The sequence below is a fragment of the Mytilus californianus genome, unplaced genomic scaffold (assembly GCF_021869535.1).
Source record: "Mytilus californianus isolate M0D057914Y unplaced genomic scaffold, xbMytCali1.0.p SCAF_1, whole genome shotgun sequence".
NCBI classification, from domain to species: Eukaryota; Metazoa; Mollusca; class Bivalvia; order Mytilida; family Mytilidae; genus Mytilus; species Mytilus californianus.
In genome coordinates this window covers 103767153-103792455 of record NW_026262581.1, presented here as the reverse complement: position 1 = coordinate 103792455, position 25303 = coordinate 103767153, and the positions used below count along the sequence as shown (strand labels likewise).

The 25303-nt window shown below is 31.4% G+C and overlaps 1 protein-coding gene across 6 annotated transcripts in view; it reads right to left on the bottom strand.

The window, feature by feature from the left end:
- Positions 1–2233: 2233 nt before the first annotated feature.
- The window catches only part of LOC127728511 (trichohyalin-like), a 30967-nt gene continuing 7897 nt past the window's right edge, over positions 2234–25303 (bottom strand). For 3 of the 6 annotated variants that reach the window (XM_052235915.1, XM_052235905.1, XM_052235925.1), the window contains exons 4-14: positions 23953–24134; positions 23576–23673; positions 22792–22843; positions 22450–22617; positions 17914–17951; positions 15353–15457; positions 13939–13987; positions 10674–10841; positions 9426–9706; positions 6058–6243; positions 2234–4587 (exon numbers count right to left, since the gene is read on the bottom strand). In XM_052235915.1, coding sequence (XP_052091875.1) covers positions 4504–4587; positions 6058–6243; positions 9426–9706; positions 10674–10841; positions 13939–13987; positions 15353–15457; positions 17914–17951; positions 22450–22617; positions 22792–22843; positions 23576–23673; positions 23953–24134 — 1411 coding nt within the window. In that variant the 3' untranslated portion in view covers positions 2234–4503. Of the gene's footprint in view, positions 4588–6057; positions 6244–9425; positions 9707–10673; positions 10842–13938; positions 13988–15352; positions 15458–17913; positions 17952–18837; positions 18889–20427; positions 20452–22449; positions 22618–22791; positions 22844–23575; positions 23674–23952; positions 24135–25303 lie in introns of all 6 variants that reach the window. The other 3 variants (XM_052235943.1, XM_052235934.1, XM_052235951.1) reach the window with 3 other exon arrangements.

The window sequence follows — 25303 nt, the reverse complement described above, 5'->3', positions numbered from 1 at the left end:
ATTCATGCCATGTTTTATTTCATTCCATTTAGTGGTTTTCTAAAAGAAGACATTTGTATGTATTTACCATAGGGTCCTATGTTAAACTAAGTCCCTCTCTGGCGGCCATCTTGGATGATGGATCGGCTTCGAAGTAACAACACTTGGTCAACACCTCATAAGGAACATTCATGCCATGTTTGGTTTCATTCCATTCAGTGGTTTCTCTAAACAAGACATTTGTATGTATTGTCCATAGGGTCCTATGTTAAAAGAAGTCCCCAGCTGGCGGCCATCTTGGATGATGGATCAGCTACATAGTAACAACACTTGGTCAGCACCTCATAAGGAATATTCATGCAATGTTTGGTTTCATTCAAATCAGTGGCTCTCTAAAAGAAGACATTTGTATGTATTTCACATAGGGTCCTTTGTTGAACTAAGTTCCATGCTGGCAGCCATCTTGCTTGATATATAGCCTACAAAGTTACAACACTTGGTCAGCACCTCATAAGGAACATTCATGCCATGTTTTATTTCATTCCATTTAGTGGTTCTCTAAAAGAAGACATTTATATGTATTTCGCGTAGGGTCGTATGTTAAACTAAGTCCCCTGCTGGCAACCATCTTGAATGATGGATCGGCTTCAAAGTAACACCACTTGGTCAGCACCTCATAAGGAACATTCATGCTATGTTTGGTTTCATTCCATTTAGTGGTTCTCTAAATGAAGTCATTTGTATGTATTTCCCATAGGGTAATATGTTAAACGAAGTCCCCCGCTGGCGGCCATCTTGGATGATGGATCGGCTTCAAAGTAACAACACTTGGTCAGCACCTCATAAGGAACATTCATGCCATGTTTGGTTTCATTTCATTCAGTGGTTCTCTAAAAGAAGACATTTGTATGTATTGTCCATAGGGTCCTATGTTAAATGAAGTCCCTCGCTGGCGGCCATCTTGGATGATGGATCGGCTACAAAGTAACAACACTTGGTCAGTACCTCATAAGGAACATTCATGTCATTTTTTGGTTTCATTCCATTCAGTGATTCTCTAGAAGAAGTTCAAAATGTAAAAAGTTAACGACGACAACGACGGACGACGGACACCAAGTGATGAGAAAAGCCTTCGGGCCAGGTGAGCTAAAAATGAATGGTAAATGCCATTATCAAAATTCAAATTGACAAACATGAACCATATCTTATGTTTCAAGCATTGTGAAAATGTTAAAAGATTTTGTCAATCAGTCCTTTCATTATAAACTGGAAATAAAAAAAAGAAGGTAACTATGGGGAATAACTCTTGAACAGTAAATGCCAAAACCATAAAAAAAAAAGACCTATATTTTATGATCCATTGCAGTGTGTTCGAATTTCAAAATATTTGGTATTGGTACTATAATTATCCTTCAGTAATCAAGAAATACCAAAATTTAAGGTAACTAAGGGGCATAACTTTTGAATAGTTAAGGTCAAAACCTTCAAACTAAATCTGTATTTTATGGTCTATGACATTGTGTTAAAATTTCAAAAGAATTTTGTATAGTGGTAACTTTAGTAATCATTCTGAACTTGTGACACACAGACAGCATATAGCTTTAACGCAAATGTCAAGACCATTAAAATTGAACTTGTATTTTATGGTCCATGACATTATTTTCAAGTGTCCAAAGATTCAGTCTAGCAGCACTGTATTTTAATTATCACCCTGAAACTGATGAAAACTGCAACTTTTAAGGTAACTAAGGGCAGAATTCTTCAGCCATAATGGCAAAACCATCAAAATTAAACTTAACCTGTATTTCATGGTCCATGGCATTGCCTTAAAATGTCAAAATAATTGGTCAAATGGTATTTTCATTCGATCTTGAAACCAAAAAACCCAAATTTTAAAGTAACTAAGGGGAATTACTCTTTCAAATTTAACTTGACCTTGTATTATGTTAAATGATTTTTGTCAAAATTTCGTAACAAAAGGCCTTGCTCAAGTTGAAAAAACATGTGAAATAGTTTGCAATTTTCCAAGTTATAGAGGGGCATACCTCTAGAACAGTAAGTGACTCACTGCCCAAATTCGATCTCTGTCTGCGAATTTTGGTTCTAAGCATTTTGTATGAGTTTCATAAAATTTGAATGAGTAAAACTTAAGTGGAAACAAAAACGGGACAGACTGAGGGAAGGTTGGTCAAGGGTACCACTTAATGCCCCCTTTGCCTTGCTGCGGGGTCATAAAACACAGAACTAATAAAAACACATTATAATGTAACATTTTTATTAAAATATAAACTATGCATTGAATAAATGCTGTATGGGCCAGCCCAGAAAATGTATAAACAATACAATTGTTTACTGTCAACAGTAAAGTTATTTTTGCAAAATTTAATAAATGAATGATACAAGAGTACTAATAGGACTATATAAAGTATGCAAGATCAAGGAACAGTAAACAGACAACTTTTTTGTACATGGAACTATGGACATGTCTAATATAAAAAGGCATTTTTTTACTTTTACTTACGTGTACTATACACGATTTATTACGGTAGTTTATTAAATGATTCAGAAATGTTCGAAAAAGTTGTTTTTAGCTTCATACTCATAGACTTTTAGCGACATTTCAGCTTCAAACTTACCTAACCTCACCTATCCTCTTCATGCCTGTCAGCATTTAAGGCTAAACATAACCTTGGGATATTGCATATGTCAAGAACTTCAAATGTAGCTTTTCACTGATAGTTTGGTTTAAAATAATTGTATTTGCTGAATAGGAAAGTAGAAACAAGAGAGAAATTTTTTTGTAAAAACAAACTTAATTCTAATAATTGCATATTATTCAACTAAATCTGAAGAGTGATATGCAATGATTGCAAATTGTCTCTACCAAAAGTGTATAAAGTGGTAAGGCCATTTTTTTAAATTTTATCTTACTATCTTATCGTAGTAACAGAACACATCTGATATAATTTTAAAAAGTATTTATTACAGGGACAATTCGTCTAAATAATAGTGGGGGCCTCGGTGGCTGAGTGGTCTAAGTACCGGTAGTTACTACTGTAATCACTAGCCAGTCAACACTGAGGTTGTGAGTTCGAACCCCGCTCGTGCACGGTGCACTCGACTCCAATCTTAATTCACTAGGATTGTCAGTTTTCCTATCGAAGGTCTTGGTTTTCTCTGGACACTCCGGCTTCCTCCACCAATAAAAACTGGCCGCCACGAAATAGCCCAAAAGCGGTGCTTAAAAGTGGCCTTAAAACACCAAAAATCAAAAATCAAATCTAAATAATAGTGTGTCTAAATTGCATTGCAAATTCAGATATGGTACTGTAATGAGACACAATTTGAGTATCAAATCTGAGAAGAGTGATCACAATTTGTATGCTTGTTTTATAAATAGAAGACTCAACTATTACTAAGACAATGGACACAAGTCACACAACATGATAGAAATAGCTCAAATAGTCTCCACAGATAGAGAAATAGCTCAAATGGTCTCTACAGATAGAGAAATATCTCAAATGGTCTCCACAGATAGAACATTAGCTCAAATGGTCTCCACAGATAGAACATTAGCTCAAATGGTCTCCACAGATAGAGAAAAAGCTCAAATGGTCTCCACAGATATAGAAATAGCTCAAATGGTCTCAAAAGATAGAGCAATAGTTCAAATGGTCTACTCAGATAGAGCAATATCTCAAATGGTCTCCACAGAGAGAAGACCTCAAATATTATACTGTAAACAAACTTACTTTCTTGACTTTCGAGAGTAGCAAAATAACTCAAATATATATAGTCAATATATCAAACTTGGATCTTCTATTATATAGGTACACTAACAAACTTTGAAAATTCCAAAAAAAAATAAGACGTAAAAAAAAACATATAAAAAACCTAATAATTATATTTAAAATTAAAATGTTAGTAAAACATAGTAAAGGGACGGATTGAGATAACAATGAGAAATAAATTAGCCTTCTTTCTATATAAATTAAATTATAACACAAGTTATTTATTAATTAACAAAAATTTCAAAACATTTATGTTTAACTAAAATATTTAATCTACTCTTGTGATTTGCATATATATTCAAAATTAATTTTGTTTTCACTTTACAAATTTATAATGTTCATCTTAGAAAAAAAGAATTTTCTTTCCCCTATACATTAATCACCATTTATCCTTATTTATTTATAAACTCTTTCCATAAACATCAGAAATGTGACCATTTCAGATAAACTTTCCCTGCTTCCTTGGTCATCATCATACCAAGAAATCCCACTACTGTTTTTGATTTAACCCTAATAACTAAAATTACATATTTCCTTAAATTAGTATCACTTATAAAACTAAATGTTTGAAAATATGCATTTCATCTTGTAAAGATGCCAAATGATTTAAATTCTAGAGACCCTAACAAGGAGCTGAAATACTACGCATCAATTAAAATAGTAATATATGTCCACAAACAATATGTCAAATAGGTTACAATTCTATCATGGATATTTTTATTATGTTGATGATCTATGTTTCTTCTGTTTGTTTGGCTGCTGCTGCCTCCTCTTTTCTGGCTATGATATCCATTAACTCTTCTATCATTGTGATGGACTAAAAAAAGGAACAATACAATTACTAATGACTTTTATAATCAATATGCAATTATTCAATGCTGTTGTTTGAAAATATATACCAATTCTTTTTCAATTGCTTTCATATTGTATAAATTTAGAATTTAAATTAACACATCATTCGATTTATATTTACAGATCTTTGAACTTATAAAAAAATCTATATATATAACATTTTGAATCTGAAAGTAAAATTTTAAACACAAAACTTTGGCAGAAAGTGTCTAATGAGATGAAATCAGCATCAATCCATGTGAAATCAATTATCATATGTCATATAGCTTAATTTTCATAAAATGTGATTACTAAATTATAGATAGTTCGTAAATATTTATCAAATTTCAATAATAATTAAAAATGTTTATCATTTGAAAATAATTTCTTTTTACATATTTCTATCAATCAATTATAATATATATAATGTCAATAACTTTTTCAAATTTATAAAATTTGGAATTTTTTAACAATCCTTTGCATGTACATGAATAACGAGTAAAAATAGTGCTGATTTATTATGTAGGTAGAGCTAATCCTTCTAGAATCTTGGGTTGTTTATATAGTTAGATTGTTTTCATACAGATAAGTTTGTTTTCTTACAATTTGGTAACATATATATAACGAAATCAAATGATTTGTCTTTTTTAGAACCATTATGAGATCATCATTTGTATGAATTGGACAACTACTGTAAATTTAAAACTTAAACAGATAAACTGGCTCAAACTCTACACATAGGTTCACAAATTTTTCATGCAAATTTAAAATGATAAAAGAGTTTTAAAAATTTTAATGTTAAAAGTTGATTCCAAATTGCTTACACAGAACCTATGTTGATCAAAGGCAAAGTTATATGAAATAAGCGGTCACATCTCACCAAATTTCCAACAGCAAACAATTTAAATAAACAATCTATTATATATATTCAAAAAGGAATATGTAATTCCTGGTTAAAAACTGATTAACAAATGAAAGGTTTATGCTGTATTTTTTATGCAACTAATTCAGAATTAGTGAACATATTGATAAGATATTCAGTTTCTTTTAAATACATTGTGAACTACATTCTAGTCCAACAGTACTTGTATCATCCATCATTCTGTCCCACAATTTTGTCCACATATGTAATTGTCTCCAAGTTGGCTAGATAAATATTATATAATGGTGAACACAGATATGCCAGGGACCAACAGATTAATGAACCCTTTAAAACTACCCTAGACACATCTATCACCATATTATATCATTTTATGTCATATGACCTTTATTTCATAGAACTAGGTCATTCTATTCAGATGTAGTTCCATACAAAATTATAAAGCTGTATGTTTACCATTATCTGGATATAGGCATGGACACAGACATGGACACTGAGGGTACTATCATCTACCTCAACTTCATTGAGGCATACAAAAAATCATGGAAACTTGACTTATGACTAACTAAATCTTACCCAAACATAAAATGTTGCTGCACCAGCAGACACATCCCTAATTTCATCCAGTTCATACTTCTCCAGTAATGTTTGAGCTCGTTTAGCATCAGTAACATTAATTTTATCAGGTTTACATTCAATACACCTCCTCTTCAATCCCTCTTTACCAGTCTTACCAACCAATGCCTGAACTGTCTTCCATATCTTCAAGAAGAGTTTTAAACATTGAATAAAGTGCTTGATCTGAATTTGGATCGTGATTAAATATTTGACACAGCATAGGTTTCTGACACAGAATGAATGTAGTCTAAGAACTTCAAAATTTTAAATTGGACATTTATCTATTATGGTCCAATATCCAAAATCTAAATACATGGTTAGATTCAGCATATCAAAGAACCCCAAGAATTCAATTTTTCAACCCTTTGAACGGCATAAAGGGACAACCCGTGGTAAAATCAGGATATATTCAAGCCCCCATGAATTATTTCGATTCTAATAGGACAAATACGGCAATTCTTTTGGATCGAAGCGCTCTAGGTGAAGGCATTATTTGCCGTTCCCATAAATAAACGCACTATTTAATTGATGTAAAAGAACGGAGAAAACTGAATAAATGGCATGCTTAAACTATTTACAATGACATATTTAGATAGGTTTGGATGAATCTAAATGATAATTGTATTTATATGTCATATAAGTAAACAAAAAATGGCTTATATAACACATTTTAGCATCGTTTGTTTACGTTTCCTTGTTGTGATGATTTTCGGTTTCACAAGCTTGTATTTTCCTGTAAAATGCTTATATTCTTACGTCATCATTCTATGACGTCGGGTAGCTCATTCATAAAAAAGCATATGACGCGGAAGTACGATTGGAACAGCCCAAACAATATATTCATATTTTACCACGGGTGTGTACTCAAAGCGTTTGAAGAACGTCATGTTAGAGTACACGGTTAGATTTGGTATATATCAAAGAACCCAAATAATTCAGCTTTTGATGAAATCAAACAAAGTTTAATTTTGGACCCTTTGGACCTCAATGAGGACCCTGTCAATTTAAAACGGGGCCCAAAATCCAAAATCTAAATACACATTAGATTCAGTATATTGAAGAACACCAAGAATTCAAGACTTTCAATTAAATCCCATTGAAATTGGTCAAGTAATAAGCAATTTGTACAATGTATTTGTATTTTTGGCCCCTTTTTCCTAAAAACCATAACCCCCAAAATCAATCCCAACATTTCTTTTTTGGTATGGAACCTTGTGGTACAATTTCAAAGAGATCCATAGACTTATTCTTAAGTTATTATCCGGAAACCAGAAAATCCTTGTTTTTTGGCCCCTTTTTTCTAAACAGTTTGGGACATAACCCCCAATAATCAATCCCAACCTTCCTTTTGAGGTATGGAACCTTGATGTACAATTTTAAAGAGATCCATACATATATACATTATACACAAGTTATTATCCTGTTTGTTTGTGGCCCCTTTTTGGCCCCTAAATCTGGAAACCAAATATCTTCAAACAACGACGACAATGTCATACCATTAAACAGGCGCAAAAATTTTGCAGTCATATAAAAACTTGCTACACAAAAAAGATTTTTACTTTTTCATGTGGACAGTAGAAGCATATAACTTAATACACATGCGAATCAGTTATTAATAATCATACAAGAAATTCTCCGAAAACTACAAACAAAACCATAAAATGCCATTTGAAAGTCAGAAGAAAACTTGAATTGTAAATCCAATTTCATTGTAATTTATAATCAACTTAAAAAACTTAAGGTTACTCAAAAAATGAAAGTAGTGTAATCAATTCCTAAAGAATTTGCAGTTTTAAGTCATTAAAATCTTTGCAGTATTAAACTGTAGCATTCTACAAATTATTTTTCAATGGTTTTACAATAACAAGAACAAAATTTCATTAAGTCATTGAACCGTGAAAATGAAACCATGAAAAACTCACATATGCAAACAAAATCCCCACAAATCATAAAACATCTTTACAACAAGAGTGCACACGCTGAAATGTCTCGCCTGTTTTACTCACCATTGATTTTATGTTGAAAGTCTTAAAGATAAAGGTTTTACTACAAGTATCACATAAACTTAACATTTTTAAAGATCCATGACAATGAGGTCAAGGTCAAATAAAAACTCTCACACAGACATGTACACCTTACAATTATTCCATATACCAAATATAGTTGACCCATTGCTTATGGTAATTGAAAAACAGACCAAAACACAAAAACTTAATGTTAATCAATGAACCATGGAAATGAGATCAAGGTCAAATGATACTGGCTTGACAGACATGTACACCTTACAATCATTCCATATGCCAATTATAGTTGACCTATTGCTATAAGTATTTGAAAAACAGACCAAAACACAAAAACTTAACATTGACCAAATGAACCATGAAAATGAGGTCAAGGTCAGATGACACCAGCTAGACAGACATGTACACCTTACAATCATTCCATACACCAAATATAGTAGACCTATTGCTTACAGAACTTGAAAAACAGACCAAAACACAAAAAATTAACAATGACCAATGAACCATGAAAATGAGGTCAAGGTCAGATGACAGACATGTACCCCGTACAATCATTCCATACACCACATATAGTTGACCTGCTGCTTGTAGTATCTGAGAAAAGGACCTAATCACGTAACTTTAACCTTGTTCATTGATCCATGAATTGAGGTCAAGGTCAGGTTAACCCTGTCTGACAGACATGTAGACGTTGCAAGGAACCCATATACCAAATATAGTTATCCTATTACTCATAATAAGTGAGAAATTTACATGATAAAAAAAACTGTTAATTTTATTTCAAGCAGTCACTGAATTATGAAAATGAGGTCAAGGACAATGGGCATATGACAGCTGGAAACTTCGTAACATAAGGTATCTGCATACAAGGTATGAAGCATCCAGATCTTCTACTTTCTAAAATATAAAGCTTTATACAAATAGTTTACACCGCCGCCAAAGCCGGATAGTAATACCTTTGTCTCGCACACTGCGACTTTTGTTGCAGGGGAGACAAAAATCATGAATTATATTGCTCTTCTACTTTTAAAATATGTAGATTTTTACAGTTAGCTTACATCATTTTTGCCCCTCAATATAGCATATTCTACACTTTTGCTTAATTAGCCAAAAGAAAGAAAATCCATAAATTTGAAGAAAAAAATCTTATTTTACTTGGTTTTCAGACAAAATATTCCTTAATCTATGTACATAGTTTGGACATATATCTTCAAAATGTACACTTGCTTCATAATTCCCATATTTTGATTGATTGCTCAAATTTATCTCACACATTATTAGGCAAATATCTATTAAATATAGTACCTTCGTTTCCTTTTCTTTGTGACCTAGTAACAGGAATGTAGACGTCATGACAGTATGTACAACTTGAGGTGGACTTTGATAACTTCTAATTTCTGCTACTGTGGATTGTTTCAATTGCAAAATTTCATGTCTAATACGTTCTAATCTTCTTAGTCTGGTTAGTAATTGATTAGCTTCCAGGAGCTCCTTAGACAACTCCACTTCAAATCCATGTTTTTTCACAGTTTCTATTGCTCTGGAAAGTTCTTCAAGTTCACGGTGTGTCATTGCTCTCTTCAAATCTGTAAATAGACAATAAAGTGACTAAATTTACATTCCTGATTTTGATATAAACCCTTTCACAGTAAAAATTCCAATAGAATTGAGAATGGAAATTGGGAATGTGTCAAAGAGACAACAACCTGAGAACAAAAAACAGCCCAAGGCCACCAATGAGTCTTCAACTCAGGAAGAAAATCCCGCACCCAAGGGGTTCCTAAACAATAATGTATACTAGTTTAGCGAAATGGACGCAACACTAAACTCCAAAACATATAAATGACATGATGTCGTTTAATTAGGTAAATAAACTTAATATTGTTTTGACAAATGAAATAGAACACAATATAAAACATTAAGAACCTTTTATGAAATTTGAAAGAATTTATCTAAAATTCATAATGTATTAATTGAAATAATTTAACATAAAACTGATGGCAGATCAATTGAAGCTACATTTTATTAATCTAAGTGTTGTTACAATTGTTAATCCAGAAAAAGGGATAATTAAATTGTTACAACTTTTGATGTGTTGACCTTAGGACTGTTCAAGATTTTAAGGCATGGAGGGATGGAAGGCACTTTTTTTAGACCTCAACCACTTGTAATATAAATTTTCATTTTATTTATAATTCTTACAAAATTCTAAGAAAAAATGCAAACACCCACAATTTATTATTTTGAGTACCTCCCATACCCCATGCGTTTAAATCTGGAACAGCCCTTACTTATTTTATAATATTATATAATTAATGTAATTGTTTTCTTTTTTTTCTCTTTCAATATATTACATTATGCATGTATATGAGCAATTTTTATTTTTTGATCATTATCAATACTAATAATGTTGTACTTTTCATTATTGAAAATCTTGCATTGATCATTTGATGTTTTATTTTGGTGTGTTTAATTTTGGCCCTTTCATCTAAGACAACAAGTAACCAAAAACTTATGCAAATATTATGTCTGTAATCCTAGTGTTTTACATACCATCTCTACAAGATATCTCCTTCAGTAGTTTTTCAGCTTTTATAAGATCCATGTCTTTATCTTCAACTTTTTCAGTCTTAAACTCATTTATGGTATACTTAAGTTTGTATGTGTCTCGAGTTTTCATAGCTACTTTCAAGTCATACCGTAGTCTCTTGTGACGTAAACCTGGATTAAAAGATAAGGTACAAAGTGCATTTATGGCTTATGATATTTTGAAAAAAATGTATGCAGTTTTCATCAACCAATTATTTTTCAGAATAAACATCTTTTAAATATTAATTTGAAAATTTCAGATCTTCATTTCATTTCCAGTTATAAATTTGTTTTAATTTTAGCCAAATACCAATTAAAAAAAGATAATTACTCAATGCACAAGAGTGCACACGCTGAAATGTCTCGCCTTCTTTACTAATCATTGATATTATGTTGATAGTCCTAAATATAAAGCTTTATTACAACTGTCACATAAACTTAACATTAACCAAGTAAACTAAACATTGACCAATGAACCATGAAAATGAGGTCAAGGTCAGATGAACCATGCTAGGCAGGCATGTACAGCTAACAATTCTTCCATACAACAAATATAGTTGACCTATTGCTTATAGTTTAAGAAAAACAGACGAAACACAAAAACTTTAACACTGAGCAATGAACCTTGAAAATGAGGTCAAGGTCAAATAAAACCTGCGTGACTGACATATAGATCATAAAATATTTCCATACACCAAATATAGTTGAACTATTGCATATAGTATTAGAAAAAAAGACCAAAACTCAAAAACTTAACTTTGACCACTGAACCATGAAAATGAGGTCAAGGTAAGATGACACCTGCCAGCTAGACATGTACACCTTACAATCATTCCATACACCAAATATAGCTGACCTATTTCATGCAGTATTAGAAAAAAAGACCAAAACTCAAAAACTTAACTTTGACCACTGAACCATGAAAATGAGGTCAAGGTCAGATGACACCTGCCAGCTAGACATGTACACCTTACAATCATTCCATACACCAAAAAAAGTAGACCTATTGCATACAGTATAAGAAAAACAGACCAAAACACAAAAACTTAACTATAACCACTGAACCATGAAAATGAGGTCAAGGTCAGATGACACCTGCCAGTTGGACATGTACACCTTACAGTCCTTCCATACACCGAATATACTAGACCTATTGCTTATAGTATCTGAGATATGGACTTGACCACGAAAACTTAACCTTGTTCACTGATCCATGAAATGAGGTCGAGGTCAAGTGAAAACTGTCTGACGGGCATGAGGACCTTGCAAGGTACGCACATACCAAATATAGTTATCCTATTACTTATAATAAGAGAGAATTTAACATTACAAAAAATCTGAACTTTTTTTTCAAGTAGTCACTGAACCATGAAAATGAGGTCAAGGACATTGGACATGTGACTGACGGAAACTTCGTAACATGAGGCATCCATATACAAAGTATGAAGCATCCAGGTCTTCCATCTTCCGCCGCCGGATCGCTATCCCTATGTCAAGCTTTCTGCGACAAAAGTCGCAGGCTCGACAATAAATAATACAATTGAGATACATCCTTTCCTCACCTTACTTTGGGGCTGCCATATTTTTGCCCTTAATTTAAGCAGAATCCAAGGACAACAATTTAATTTAGTGTGCCCATATTTTTATTAAATTTTATCAAGCAATATTTTCTACAAAAAAAAACCTGCAAGGTTTAGGGAATTTTTCAACAATGTTTTCATCACATTGCAAAAATTTGGTCATTCATTAAATTTCGTCTCCCATTGCAGGGAATCTAAGTCATAATGTGAGTTAATGTGAATTAATACTGTCTGACTTAATCTATAATTGTATGTTTGAATGAAAGGAGATTTGTCCACTAGTCAACTAGAAAAGCATCTCTCTGCCAGTTCTATTGGTTCTTCTAATGAATAAAACATATACCGGTTAAATGATTTAAAAAAATTTTGAAGTGTTTTATCTTTTTCAAAAGACCATTGCTCCACTGAAGACTATAGTCTCATTTGTCAACATTGAATATACATTTGATTATATATAAGTCTAAATTGAAAACAACGTTCAAACCTATGATTGCGTTGGATAAAAACCGCAATTTTTATACGTGTGCATGCAAATAAAATTTCTTCGAAGAGGGGTCTAAATACAGCACAAACAACATTTTCCAAAAGACCAAAAAAGTGAAAAAGTATATTTAAACAAAAAGCATTCGACTAACAGGTTGAACAACGGATGTTCTTAAACCCTGCTGACTGCCATTGGCGATTACCAAATAAAAGGATCACAAGATGTAACAAAATGGTTCTTTAATATTAATTTAATACCAAACAGAAAACAATAAACTTGCGGAAAAGATGGTATACCACAATCATGAGGTGCAAAAAATTTTGTACACCATATCCGGATTTCGACAGTTAATGTCTCTTCAGTGATGTTAGGAATCGAAACAGTATTTGGAAGGCCATATAATTTACCTCAATTAAGGATAGACTCTTGAATTTTGAAGAGTCGAAATAGGATGAATGGATCATATAAACCCGCAGGCAAATATAATACAAGCCCAAACGAAAAATACAAATAAGTCTAAATTGAAAACAACGTTCAAATTATTTATATATACTATTGCCAAGCCCCATCAGGACACCTTGACTACCAAGAAGGTATATCTTACATTTAAAAAGACAGATTTAATATATTTATCAATATCTATCCGAATGATAGAGTGAAAAGTCTCCAATATAAACAAGAGATTTTTAAGATATTAGACAATTAATACATTTTAACCTTTTGTTCTATTTTTAGCATTGATTGATGGCAGAAACAGAAAACATTTTTTTTTAATAAATATCCTAAGGATCATTCAGTTTAACTGTGACGTTAATAGCTCACAAGGCCCATAGGGCCAGCTGAGCTAAAAATCAGGAATAAAAATTCAACCTGGTACTACTATTACTCATAAGACAATTTAACAATTAGAAAATAATTATCATAACTTCAATTGCATAAATACACTAAAACATTGTACAATAAAATTTTTCAGCTGCTTTTTTTTAAGAGAAGAAGTGATCACATTGACAACTTATGGGCAAAAATTGGTGAAAATGTTGGAAATTTTGTGATATAAAACAGCCAAGTAGAAAACTTTTTGGTCAGTTCTAAATAGTGCTCTAGAATTTCTGAGAGCAACAGGCTTCCATGCAATCCCTTATTTCAAAGCCTGATGAATTCTTACGTCTCTGATCCTCTTCATTCTTAGCATTCTTCTCCTCTTCCTTTGCATCCTAAATAATTGAATAGTACATCTATCATAAAAGCTCTTATAAAAAGTCAAAACATTATGCTATAATTTTTAGATTCTTTAGCATTCCTTTTCAAAATGTATTGCAATTGTTCTTAAGAATAGTAACTCTTACAGAAGTAATCCGACATTTTTATATTAGAAAAACCATAAAGGTAAAGCAATTTACAATGCCATCAACAGTTTTCATAAAGATTTCAAGAAAAAATAAAGAAGATTTTTTTTTAGGATGACCCCAATTTAACCCTTCATAACTGGCCTTCATATCCCAATCAAAGTGCTTGTGAGCACTGAAGGGTAAAGATTGCTTGGAGTTGTCTTCCTTTCTTCATAATAGTGCATTTGTAGTTAAACTTATTTTTATAACAGATTCATACACCATGTATTACTTTTTTAATTTTTAATAAAAAATGTTTTCTTGACAAGTATGGTAATTCAAATACACATCATATTCTAACTTAAATATCAAGTATCATCAATAAATTGCATGTCATTGACTTGATAGGATCTAAATAATGATCACTTCACTGCACTATTTTGTTTGAACTATCAAAGGTAGTGATAAACCTTGGAAGATATAGATATCAAGTCAGTGCCATAGGGTTTGATTACATTTCATGCAGTCTTTACCCAAAACTGTACAGTTATGTCAAATCTAGAAACAACTTTAAGATAGAGACTTTTATAAAGAATGCTAACAACGCATCAAAATCTGATGAAAAATAAATGCTCATGGACATCAAAAATTCAGTATTGAATAAACTGAAAAAGTGGTGCCACAATTCCCATGATCAAAATCAGCCCTCGTTTAAACTTTAAAAAACATTGTCTTTAAACTTCATAATAATCTGTCAACTATATCTGAAGTGAAGTTGTTGGATAGAAGTTTTGTGTTTGAAAAAATACAATGCCAGGGGAGATGAAATATAGATATTTTTATACAAAGTACACAAGTTTTAATTCATCAGATAAATAAGTAAAACTGTGCAGAAATCATTCACAGAAGCATTGCTCAGAGACTGATTTAACAGTTTTAAACATGAAACTACACAGTATCAATAAACCATTTGTATTTTGTTTAGGTACTATTGCAGTTTTTAACTGTTTTATCTTTTATAATGATACATGAAATCTATGATTGTAAATAAGCTGTGTAAATATCTGTTTTTGATTGTATTGCGTGTGAGGGCCTCATTGAAGATTATTTTGTTGTAACTAACTGTGTTTACCATCTCTAAATAAAGAATTTATTATATGTTATTATTATTATAAAAATTGTCACCAAAAAATAATAAAGATGGTAGAGTATGCAACACAAGAAGTAAATTGTATGAAACTGTCCACTTACTCTTGCAAGTTTTTCCACATCTTTATATAATTCTTCTTCTTCCTTCTGTCTTCTCTCCCTCTCTAACCTTTGCTTCTCTTCCAACTCTTTCAATCGTCTCAGTTCCTGGTGAGTATAAAAGTCTTATGCATTACTAAATGCAGCATTCAAAATAAATTTGAAGAGATATGTGCCTTATTACAAATCTTAACCAAAGTCCATTGAACATAAATTGTAAGTCACAGTATTCCATAGAATTATTGTAGTAATAAAATATCTGTGGTTTTATGAATAATAAAACAATGAAGCACTTTCTTGCACAATACTGATGCTGCAATATGAAAGTAAATTGACACACAATGGATGACATATAAGAGTGTAAACAAATTATTTCCAAAAATAATTTGAGTTTGCTCTCAGTAGCTGTGAGCATTCTATTGAATAGTATTGTTGTCGAGCCTGCGACTTTTGTCGCAGAAAGCTCGACATAGGGATAGCGATCCGGCGGCGGCGGCGGCGTTAGCTAACTTCTTAAAAGCTTTATATTTTAGAAGATGGAAGACCTGGATGCTTAATACTTCGTATATGGATGTCTCATGTTACGAAGTTTCCGTCAGTCACATGTCCAACGTCCTTGACCTCATTTTCATGGTTCAGTGACTACTTGAAAAAAAAGTTCAGATTTTTTGTAATGTTAAATTCTCTCTTATTATAAGTAATAGGATAACTATATTTGGTATGTGCCTACCTTGCAAGGTCCTCATGCCCGTCAGACAGTTTTCACTTGACCTCGACCTCATTTCATGGATCAGTGAACAAGGTTAAGTTTTCGTGGTCAAGTCCATATCTCAGATACTATAAGCAATAGGTCTAGTATATTCGGTGTATGGAAGGACTGTAAGGTGTACATGTCCAACTGGCAGGTGTCATCTGACCTTGACCTCATTTTCATGGTTCAGTGGTTATAGTTAAGTTTTTGTGTTTTGGTCTGTTTTTCTTATACTGTATGCAATAGGTCTACTATATTTGGTGTATGGAATGATTGTAAGGTGTACATGTCTAGCTGGCAGGTGTCATCTGACCTTGACCTCATTTTCATGGTTCAGTGGTCAAAGTTAAGTTTTTGAGTTTTGGTCTTTTTTTCTAATACTGCATGCAATAGGTCAGCTATATTTGGTGTATGGAATGATTGTAAGGTGTACATGTCTAGCTGGCAGGTGTCATCTTACCTTGACCTCATTTTCATGGTTCAGTGGTCAAAGTTAAGTTTTTGAGTTTTGGTCTTTTTTTCTAATACTATATGCAATAGTTCAACTATATTTGGTGTATGGAAATATTTTATGATCTATATGTCAATCACGCAGGTTTTATTTGACCTTGACCTCATTTTCAAGGTTCATTGCTCAGTGTTAAGTTTTTGTGTTTTCGTCTGTTTTTCTTAAACTATAAGCAATAGGTCAACTATATTTGTTGTATGGAAGAATTGTTAGCTGTACATGCCTGCCTAGCATGGTTCATCTGACCTTGACCTCATTTTCATGGTTCATTGGTCAATGTTTAGTTTACTTGGTTAATGTTAAGTTTATGTGACAGTTGTAATAAAGCTTTATATTTAGGACTATCAACATAATATCAATGATTAGTAAAGAAGGCGAGACATTTCAGCGTGTGCACTCTTGTTTTTATTTAGATGTGATATTTAAATCAATGCTGATTTTATTCAACTTTGATTACTTTTTGTTTTACCATTGGCTGAGCTAATAGGCAGTAGGGCATACTTAATACTGGTAACATAAGTTCCCTCACATGTTAGTGCCTATCCCAAGTCAGGAATTTTTCATGTGCTTTTTCCTTTTGAGAATGTAGTGATCATGTCAGATATTGGTCATTTCTGTTCAATTTATAACAGTCTTGTATAAACTGGGGTCTATTTAGGGCTTGTAATATGGTATGTGCAATCAATGAAACTCCTTCAAAGTATCTTTCTTTTTAACTTGTGTTGTTTATTTGTTGGCCATTAACATGTTTCTATATTTATTAATTCATAAAACTTGACAAGTTACTCTTTGTGCTTCAAATTTTGTATTGTATATAAGACACAGGAATAATGAAATATCCTTTATGTATCATCACAGCTTCTCAAGAAATGAACTTTTACAAATTCAAAATTTAAGCAAACCTGTGTACTGCACATACAAATAAAGGACAATGGAAAATCTATATTCTATCAAAGTTTGTTCATGTATGTTCAGCAGTTCTGTTTCATGTACTTTCATGCATTTATCAAGGTTTTCTTTACAGGAGTACATAAACATCTATTTTGTAATCTTTAAAAGTGAAGCACAAGCATAAAAAAAATCAGATTTAAGAACTGAAGGTGAAACAGAAGATTATAAAATCAAAAAACTGAAGGGGGACAACAAATAGCAAATGATTCAACTTATGATTTTGTTTAAACATGTGGTGAAAAAATCATGGACAATTCAAAATGGGTTCACATAACATAATTTTCTGACTGAACACAATCAAAGGGCAAAAAAGAAATGGCATTCATTTGTTCCTATGTTTATCAAAACATTTACCTCCTCTTCTCTTATTCTTTCTTCTTCCTTTCTTCTTTCTACAAAAAGATTTAAAAAAGTACCTCTCAGATAAATTACATCCTTTCTAAAGAAAAACTTAAATGTAAATAATTTTTCACATAAATACTGTTTTAACAATAATATATCAAGATATAACTAATAAAAAAAATTTATTATACCATTTTATTTCATTTTCGAAATTGATCTCAAATTCAAAATTTTTAAACTTAAGGTAATGTTAATACATGTGTAGTTTACTTATAAAATTGCACCTTTTAACAGCTTTATCAGATTCTTCAATTCTTTACTATGACTGTTTAGTATTGTGAAAATAAGAAAATAGCATGCACACAGAAAAGTAATTGATACTGGAATCATGCAAGGTTGACTTGCTTCTATTGGACTTTACCTGCTTATAACCTGAAAATATGGCTATTGTGAGAAAGCTTAGCATCAAGAAATACCTTATGGTAAGATTAAGAAATCTTTTTTTTTCTATTGTATTGTTGTGTTTCCTATGCCTTGGTGTTCAAATGTTTATATTTTGGAGGAATACACCAACAAATTGTTTTTATTTTTTTCTGTTTTCTAACTGAGAGAAGTAAGAACATGAAAACAATTTAAAAATATTAGTTAAGAATTGTTCCAAGTGAAAGCCACAAATAAAATGTTTAATGAAATAAACACATTCAAAATAGTTGTTCAGGTTAATACTAGTAATTCAGTATCAGCACAACAAACAAAAATTTTGAATCATAGCAATCAAAGATTTAATGTAATACCTAATTTGCTGACTGATAAATATAATTTTAAACATTACTTTACATAAAATTAGTGCCAACAATTACAAACACCAGTACATTAATAAACTGTACACACATGATGCAAAGACATGCATGTGAAATCACTGCATTGGTACTGAACCTATATCATTTTGTATTACTATTCCTTCTTCCAACTGTACTTCATGCTTGTCTATGGAATAATAAGTAGTACATATCATCTGTATAAATAAGAACCATAAATATGCTAGGAATTGCAGAAAAAAGAATAGATAGACATGAAATTAGAAAACTGAAAACTGAAAGAAAACTTGTACTGTAAAAATGTTTGTTTGATGATTTACCAATAAAACAGTGAAGCCTATTCATACTTGATCATACCTAAAAACTGTGTAAATCAAAAATATGTCTAAACTGAACTATTGTTTACAAATGCACATCAAATATTCTTCAGTAAGTTAACCTGTGTAAAATGAACATCTGTGTTTTATCTGAACTAAATATTTAATTCTAAAGGGGTTTGGAATAGGCAGGTTTCACTCTTGTTCAAAGTTTTAAACATTGCACATGATAAGGAAAAGAATAGCAAAATGTAATAAGATTTTTAAGGAGTAGGACAGGAAGGCCTGTTTTTGGTCTTTAAATTATGACTTAAAATGTGCTACTAATATCTTATCTAAAAACCAATATTTATGATCTAAAATATGCAAAATAAACTAAACTAGACATATTTTTCAGTTTACTGTTTGTTTAAAACAAAACAATGTTTTCAGCTTCAAAAGTATAAAATTTAACCAGATTTTAGCCATATTTCCTGTTTAACTGCATTTCAAAGATTTACTTCCTTCTGGAAAACATTGGCCACATCCTTCACCCAAAATTAATTTGTCCTAAAAAGATGTATTTATGTATATGTGTGACAGACACACCATAAAAAAAAATTATGGTAGTGGATGCTTGTGGCCAACGTCAGCTGACATAACTACATGTATCATCATTTTGATAATAGTCAATCAAAATTATGATTTTCATCATTAGAGAGTACAATTGTGTTGTCATAATGAAATTATTACTGTTGAAATTTGTCAAAGCTGGTAGTTATTGTATTTGTCATATATTTTTACATATCTTTTTCTTCAAATCTTTTCTTATATTACTGAATTTAAATTTCATGAAATTCAAGGGCCAATATTGACCCTTCTTGAACCTACTGCATTGCTGTTCTGATTTACAATAAAATCCTTCAAAATTGATATCACTCATATGAAAGTACATTTGTTATTAAAAATAGTGCCTCTCTTTGTCTGTATATCCATTCTAACTTATGATTCAATTATTGCAAATCATTTTTATCCAAAATTTAAACTAAAATTTCTGTTTTAAATTGTTGGCAACTTAAAATAAAAACAAAAAATCTTCATAAAATTTGGGTAAATCTCTATCTATTACTTAGATAATAAAAAAATAATATCACATTTAAATTGTCAAGAAATTAATATTGAAAAACAAAATTAATAAATTAATAGAAATTGTGAAAAAAAAACATATACAACTTGAAAGACAGACATGAGACAATTGTATTAATAAATTCCCCAAGAATTCACTTAGAGATAAAGTCGGAGAACTGAAGAGTTTGAAGACCTTATATGCCATTTGTAAGAATAATATATTAGTTTTATAGATAGACAAGCAAACATCTAACTAAGATATACTCTGATTATATGTTCCACACCTTTTTCTATCTGTCTATTGTAATCTTGAAACAAAACATGCAATTTTTAGTATATTCAACACATATAAATTAATGTATTTTCATTTTAAAAACCTAAAATATAAAAAAACAGGCCCAACAATATGAACTTCACAATAAAACCTTTAACAAGTATAATAATATCTTTCCTTCGTTCTATTAATTGGAATTATTGTATCTAAGCAGGGAAACATAGAACTAAACTTTGTTTTTTTTACTTTAAACCAAGGGGGCCTCTGTGATATTGGTGATTCTCCAGCTTCCTCCACTTATAACATCTGTCCGCCATGATATAGCCAAGGGTTTGAAAGTGGTATTAAACATCATTAAACAATATTAACTATGGAATTAGTTTTGCTCATTGTTAAAGGACATACAGTGTCCTGTAGGGTTTTATTTCATTGTCTTTTGGTCTTTGGTGGATAGTTGTCTAATTTACAATCATACCACATCTTCTAATTCTTATATTAGCTAAACTGCTGATTCTTTCGAAAAATACTATATTCAAAATTATGTTGGATGATGCTAAAAAATTCTTAAGGGGTTCCGCAGAACCCTGTGTCTCGCCTACGATTGCTGCAGTCAGTGTAAAAGTGTAATGTTGACTTAAAAGGTGAGTCCATTTATTAGTAAAATACAGAATTTAAAAAAAAAATCAAACTTTTTCTTTAGATGCTATTTCTTGGTCTTGAAGATTAGCTTCTGTCCAAGTTTCATAACAATCCATGAAGGTTTACAAACTTATCATGTCAAAAAAATTCAATCCCAGGCTGTCTGTAAATGTTAACTGTAAAAACATAAGTCCATCTATCAGAAAAATACTGAAAATGAAAATATATTTTCAAAACTTTGCATCAGACATCAGCTCTTAATCATAAAAAAGCTTCTGCCAAAGTTTCATAAAATTCTATGAAGGTTTGACAAAGTATTTGATGTGTAACAAACTTTAACCCTAGACTGTATCTACTTGTTAACTGTAAAAAAAAAACTAAGTCCATTTATCATTAGAATATGGAAAAATGAGAATAAATATTTTCAAAATTTTGCTATGGATACTGTATTTTGATCATAAACAAGCTTCTGTCCAAATTTCATAAAATTCCATGAAGGTTTGACAAAGTTATTGATGACTGAAAAACTTTAACCTCAGACTGAATCTGAATGTTAACTGTAAAAAAATCTAAAAAATCTAAGTCCATTTATTAGTAAAATATGAAAAAATGAAAATAAATATTTTCGGAATTTTGCTCTGGATACTGTATTTTGGTCATAAACAAGCTTCTGTCCAAATTTCATAAAATTCCATGAAGGTTTGACAAAGTTACTGATGTCTAAAAAAACTTTAACCACAGACTGAACCTAAATGTTGACGCCGCACCTACCGGAATCTAGGATCGCTATGTCTCACTTTCGCGAAATAAAAAAAAGCAGAGTACTTATTATACATCAATTTTTATCTATCAAAATTCCTATGAGCTTGAAAAAGATGGGCAAGTAGAAAATATTGTTTTTCAATGGGAAAATTGTTTGGTAGTTGGGAATTAAAACATACATCTTTATTAAACACTAAACCATGCTGCATCTAGTTTTTAATAATGACTACATAATCATGCTGAGACAGAGTTAGTAAAAATGCTATCAATCTCTTTTTAGCGTATGTAACAAAGCATTTACTTTTAAAACTTTTGTTCTCAACCTAGTGCTTATAATCGCAAACTGTGATAACAGAACCCTAATACATGTGTCACCACATCCTCACATCTACCTACAAAACTTATATACAATCTGCGAAAATCCTGATAGTGAGATAAGCCTTTCCAACTGCCACTTACAAGCGTTTCAGCAACAGTGTTCTGTGATAACCTTATCACTATGTAAGAGTGAATAGCCTTAATCACAATCACAAACAATCATGCTTGGTGAGAATTCAATTCCTACATCTGAGTGTCACCAGCTTTTAATACAATCCCCTATAAGCCTATATGTCACAATCTCAATCCAAACCTCTTTCAGAAACCTCATCATCATCAGATTCATTGTTATCTTCAGGATTGAATTCGTTTTCATTGTAACCTTCAGGTTCATCAGCATTGACAAATATTTGAGCAACTTCATCATCAGCCTCAAGTTCTTCATCTAAATCAGCTACTGCAGACAGTGCCCTTGATTTTTCTACATTTATCCAAAACTTTCAGATATAAAATGACTAAAAAGTTTAAGCTGTATAACAATTTTGTTGATATTTCAATACTACAAAAAATACTAATGACTTCCCTCTGTTAGTCAAATGTTAAAATACATTGTATACTATATACACATACTAAATAATTATTTCTATTTTCTTACCTTCATCATCATTTAGTTTCCTGATACGTTCTCCCTCTAATCTTTTGTTCTCCTGCAAGGTAATGAAAAAATAATTTAAACCCAGCATACACCCCTTACCAATGACTTAACATTTTCTAAATATACATATGCTAAATATATGTACACAATTCCCTACAACAATACTCTTTAGTAATGGCAATCACTCATGTATTGATTGATCCTGAATATGCATTAATATTTGCACCTGGACATAAATAAATAACAATCAATGCATAAAAAGGAAATAAAAGAAGGCATACCTAAGTCAGGAATCTGATGTTCAGTAGTTGTCGTTTGTTGATGTGGTTCATAAGTGTTTCTCGTTTCTCGTTTTTTATATAGATAAGACCGTTGGTTTTTTCTGTTTGAATGGTTTTACACTAGTAATTTTTGGGGCCCATTATAGCTTACTGTTCGGTGTGAGCCAAGGCTCCATGTTGAAGACCGTACTTTGACCTATAATGGTTTACTTTTTTAAATTTTGACTTGGATGGAGAGTTGTCTCATTGGCACTCATACCACATCTTCTTATATCTATATAATTTAGAAAGCTGGGTCAACATGTGCTTGATACTATAGGAAGCTAGCTTTGATAGCTAAAACAAATGTAACAACTACCAGCTCAAAACTCAGGATTTGGTTGATTATAAATAACTTTTTTGGTTGTCCTTCTAAATTTGACACAGAAAGTACATATTTGCTTTACAGATAGTACATCCAATTTGTTAATGATAATAATATTACTCATAATGGTGTATCAAACCTCATCTTTTCTTCTTCTTTGTTCTTCTCTTTCTTTCCTTAGTCTCTCTTTCTCTCTTTCAATTTCTTCCTCTGCCAATCTTTGTCTCCTTAATTTAGCTTTTAAAAAATTAAATATCAATCATGTACATTTGTACTAAACTTTATTCTGAATGGTTCTTAGATGGTATACTATGATACTTGTGGTACTTTGGTGGATTGTTGTTATCTTTTGTCTTTTTTTCTGGTAATGGTGTTGTATGTCCTTCTTTTTGACTTTGAGATTTTTTTGCCCCCCAAACACACACACTTGGTATTTTCTTATATGTTTGTGATTTTAACAGTATATATATAATTCATGCGGAAAAAGAAACCTTGATAAAAAATTCCTTTGCTCACCTTCTCTCTCTTTATCAGCTTCATTCTGTTCATCTTGTACCTCCATACGATTTGGTATATCACATAACATAACTTCAATCTCTGCAAATGATACACCACTCCCTGGAGCTGGGCGATGGGTAACAAAATATTCCCACTTTCTTTTAGAGAAATATTTACCATGTACTGCTTGCACCATCCATCTACAACAATGTAATTTGTCTTATGGTCAACAAACAGTCATAACTTTAACATCTTTAGGACAAATAATTTAGGTTCCACAACAGTCTGGCCCATTTTTCAAGATTTTTCATTCTAGAGGTAGCAAGAAAAGTTTTAGAATATATTAACTAAAGATAATATAATCTTTGTCTATTTTTAACCTTTAATTTGTGTACAATCAATGTGCACAGTTTGAACAATGTTGAAAGGAAACTGTTGGAGATACAGATAACACAAACTAGATTCCCTCTAAAGCATTCGATTATAAAAAAAAGCCTTAGTTCCACACATGGTTCTGATGGAACGAGTAGAGCAGTCACTAGACCTGCTCTGGCCTCATGAAATGCAGGTAACAAATACCATCTGGATTCCTTATTGGAAACTGATAATTACATTTGGAAATTAATAAGATGCAAGTGTGACACTTGATACAAGGTTGAAAATAAATATGTAAGTACACATGGTACAAGTTACGTATAATTATCCTTTTATTCTTAAAAGAAGTTTTAAGGATGTATAAAACAAAAGGCAAAAACTTTATAACATTTTGGCATGTTTGATAAAAATTTACACATATCTATATTTATTCCAAAAGGAATAAATAACATGCTTTGTAAGGTGAACGTTAACTTTCATATCAATGTTTATCAAAAACTTAATATAAAAATAAGGAGATGAGATATGATTCCCAATGAGACAACTATCCACCAAAGTTCAAATAAAGTGGATGTAAGCAATTATAGGCAACCGTACAGTCTTCAACAATGAGAAAAACCCATACTGTATAGTTGGCTATAAAAGGCCCCAACATGAAAAATATAAAATAATTCAATTGAGAAAACTAACGGTGTTAGGTTTTCTCTTCTGAATTTATAACAAAACAATTTATGAAAAACAAATATGACAGGTATGAACCAACTACAATCACTGAACTAAGTCCAGTGAGGTTACAAACTTCAAAGGGTGTACTTTCAATATAAAAAGAATTATGTACAAAATCTTGCCCTGGATATTCCAGTCTTTTTTACAGGAATATGGAAAGTTGAAAGGAGATAACACAATTTTTGAAATATGTTTGCATTTGTACTATTGCTAAAAATAGGGTTTATGTAGTTCATACGTGTTTCTCGTTTCTCGTGTTTATATAGAT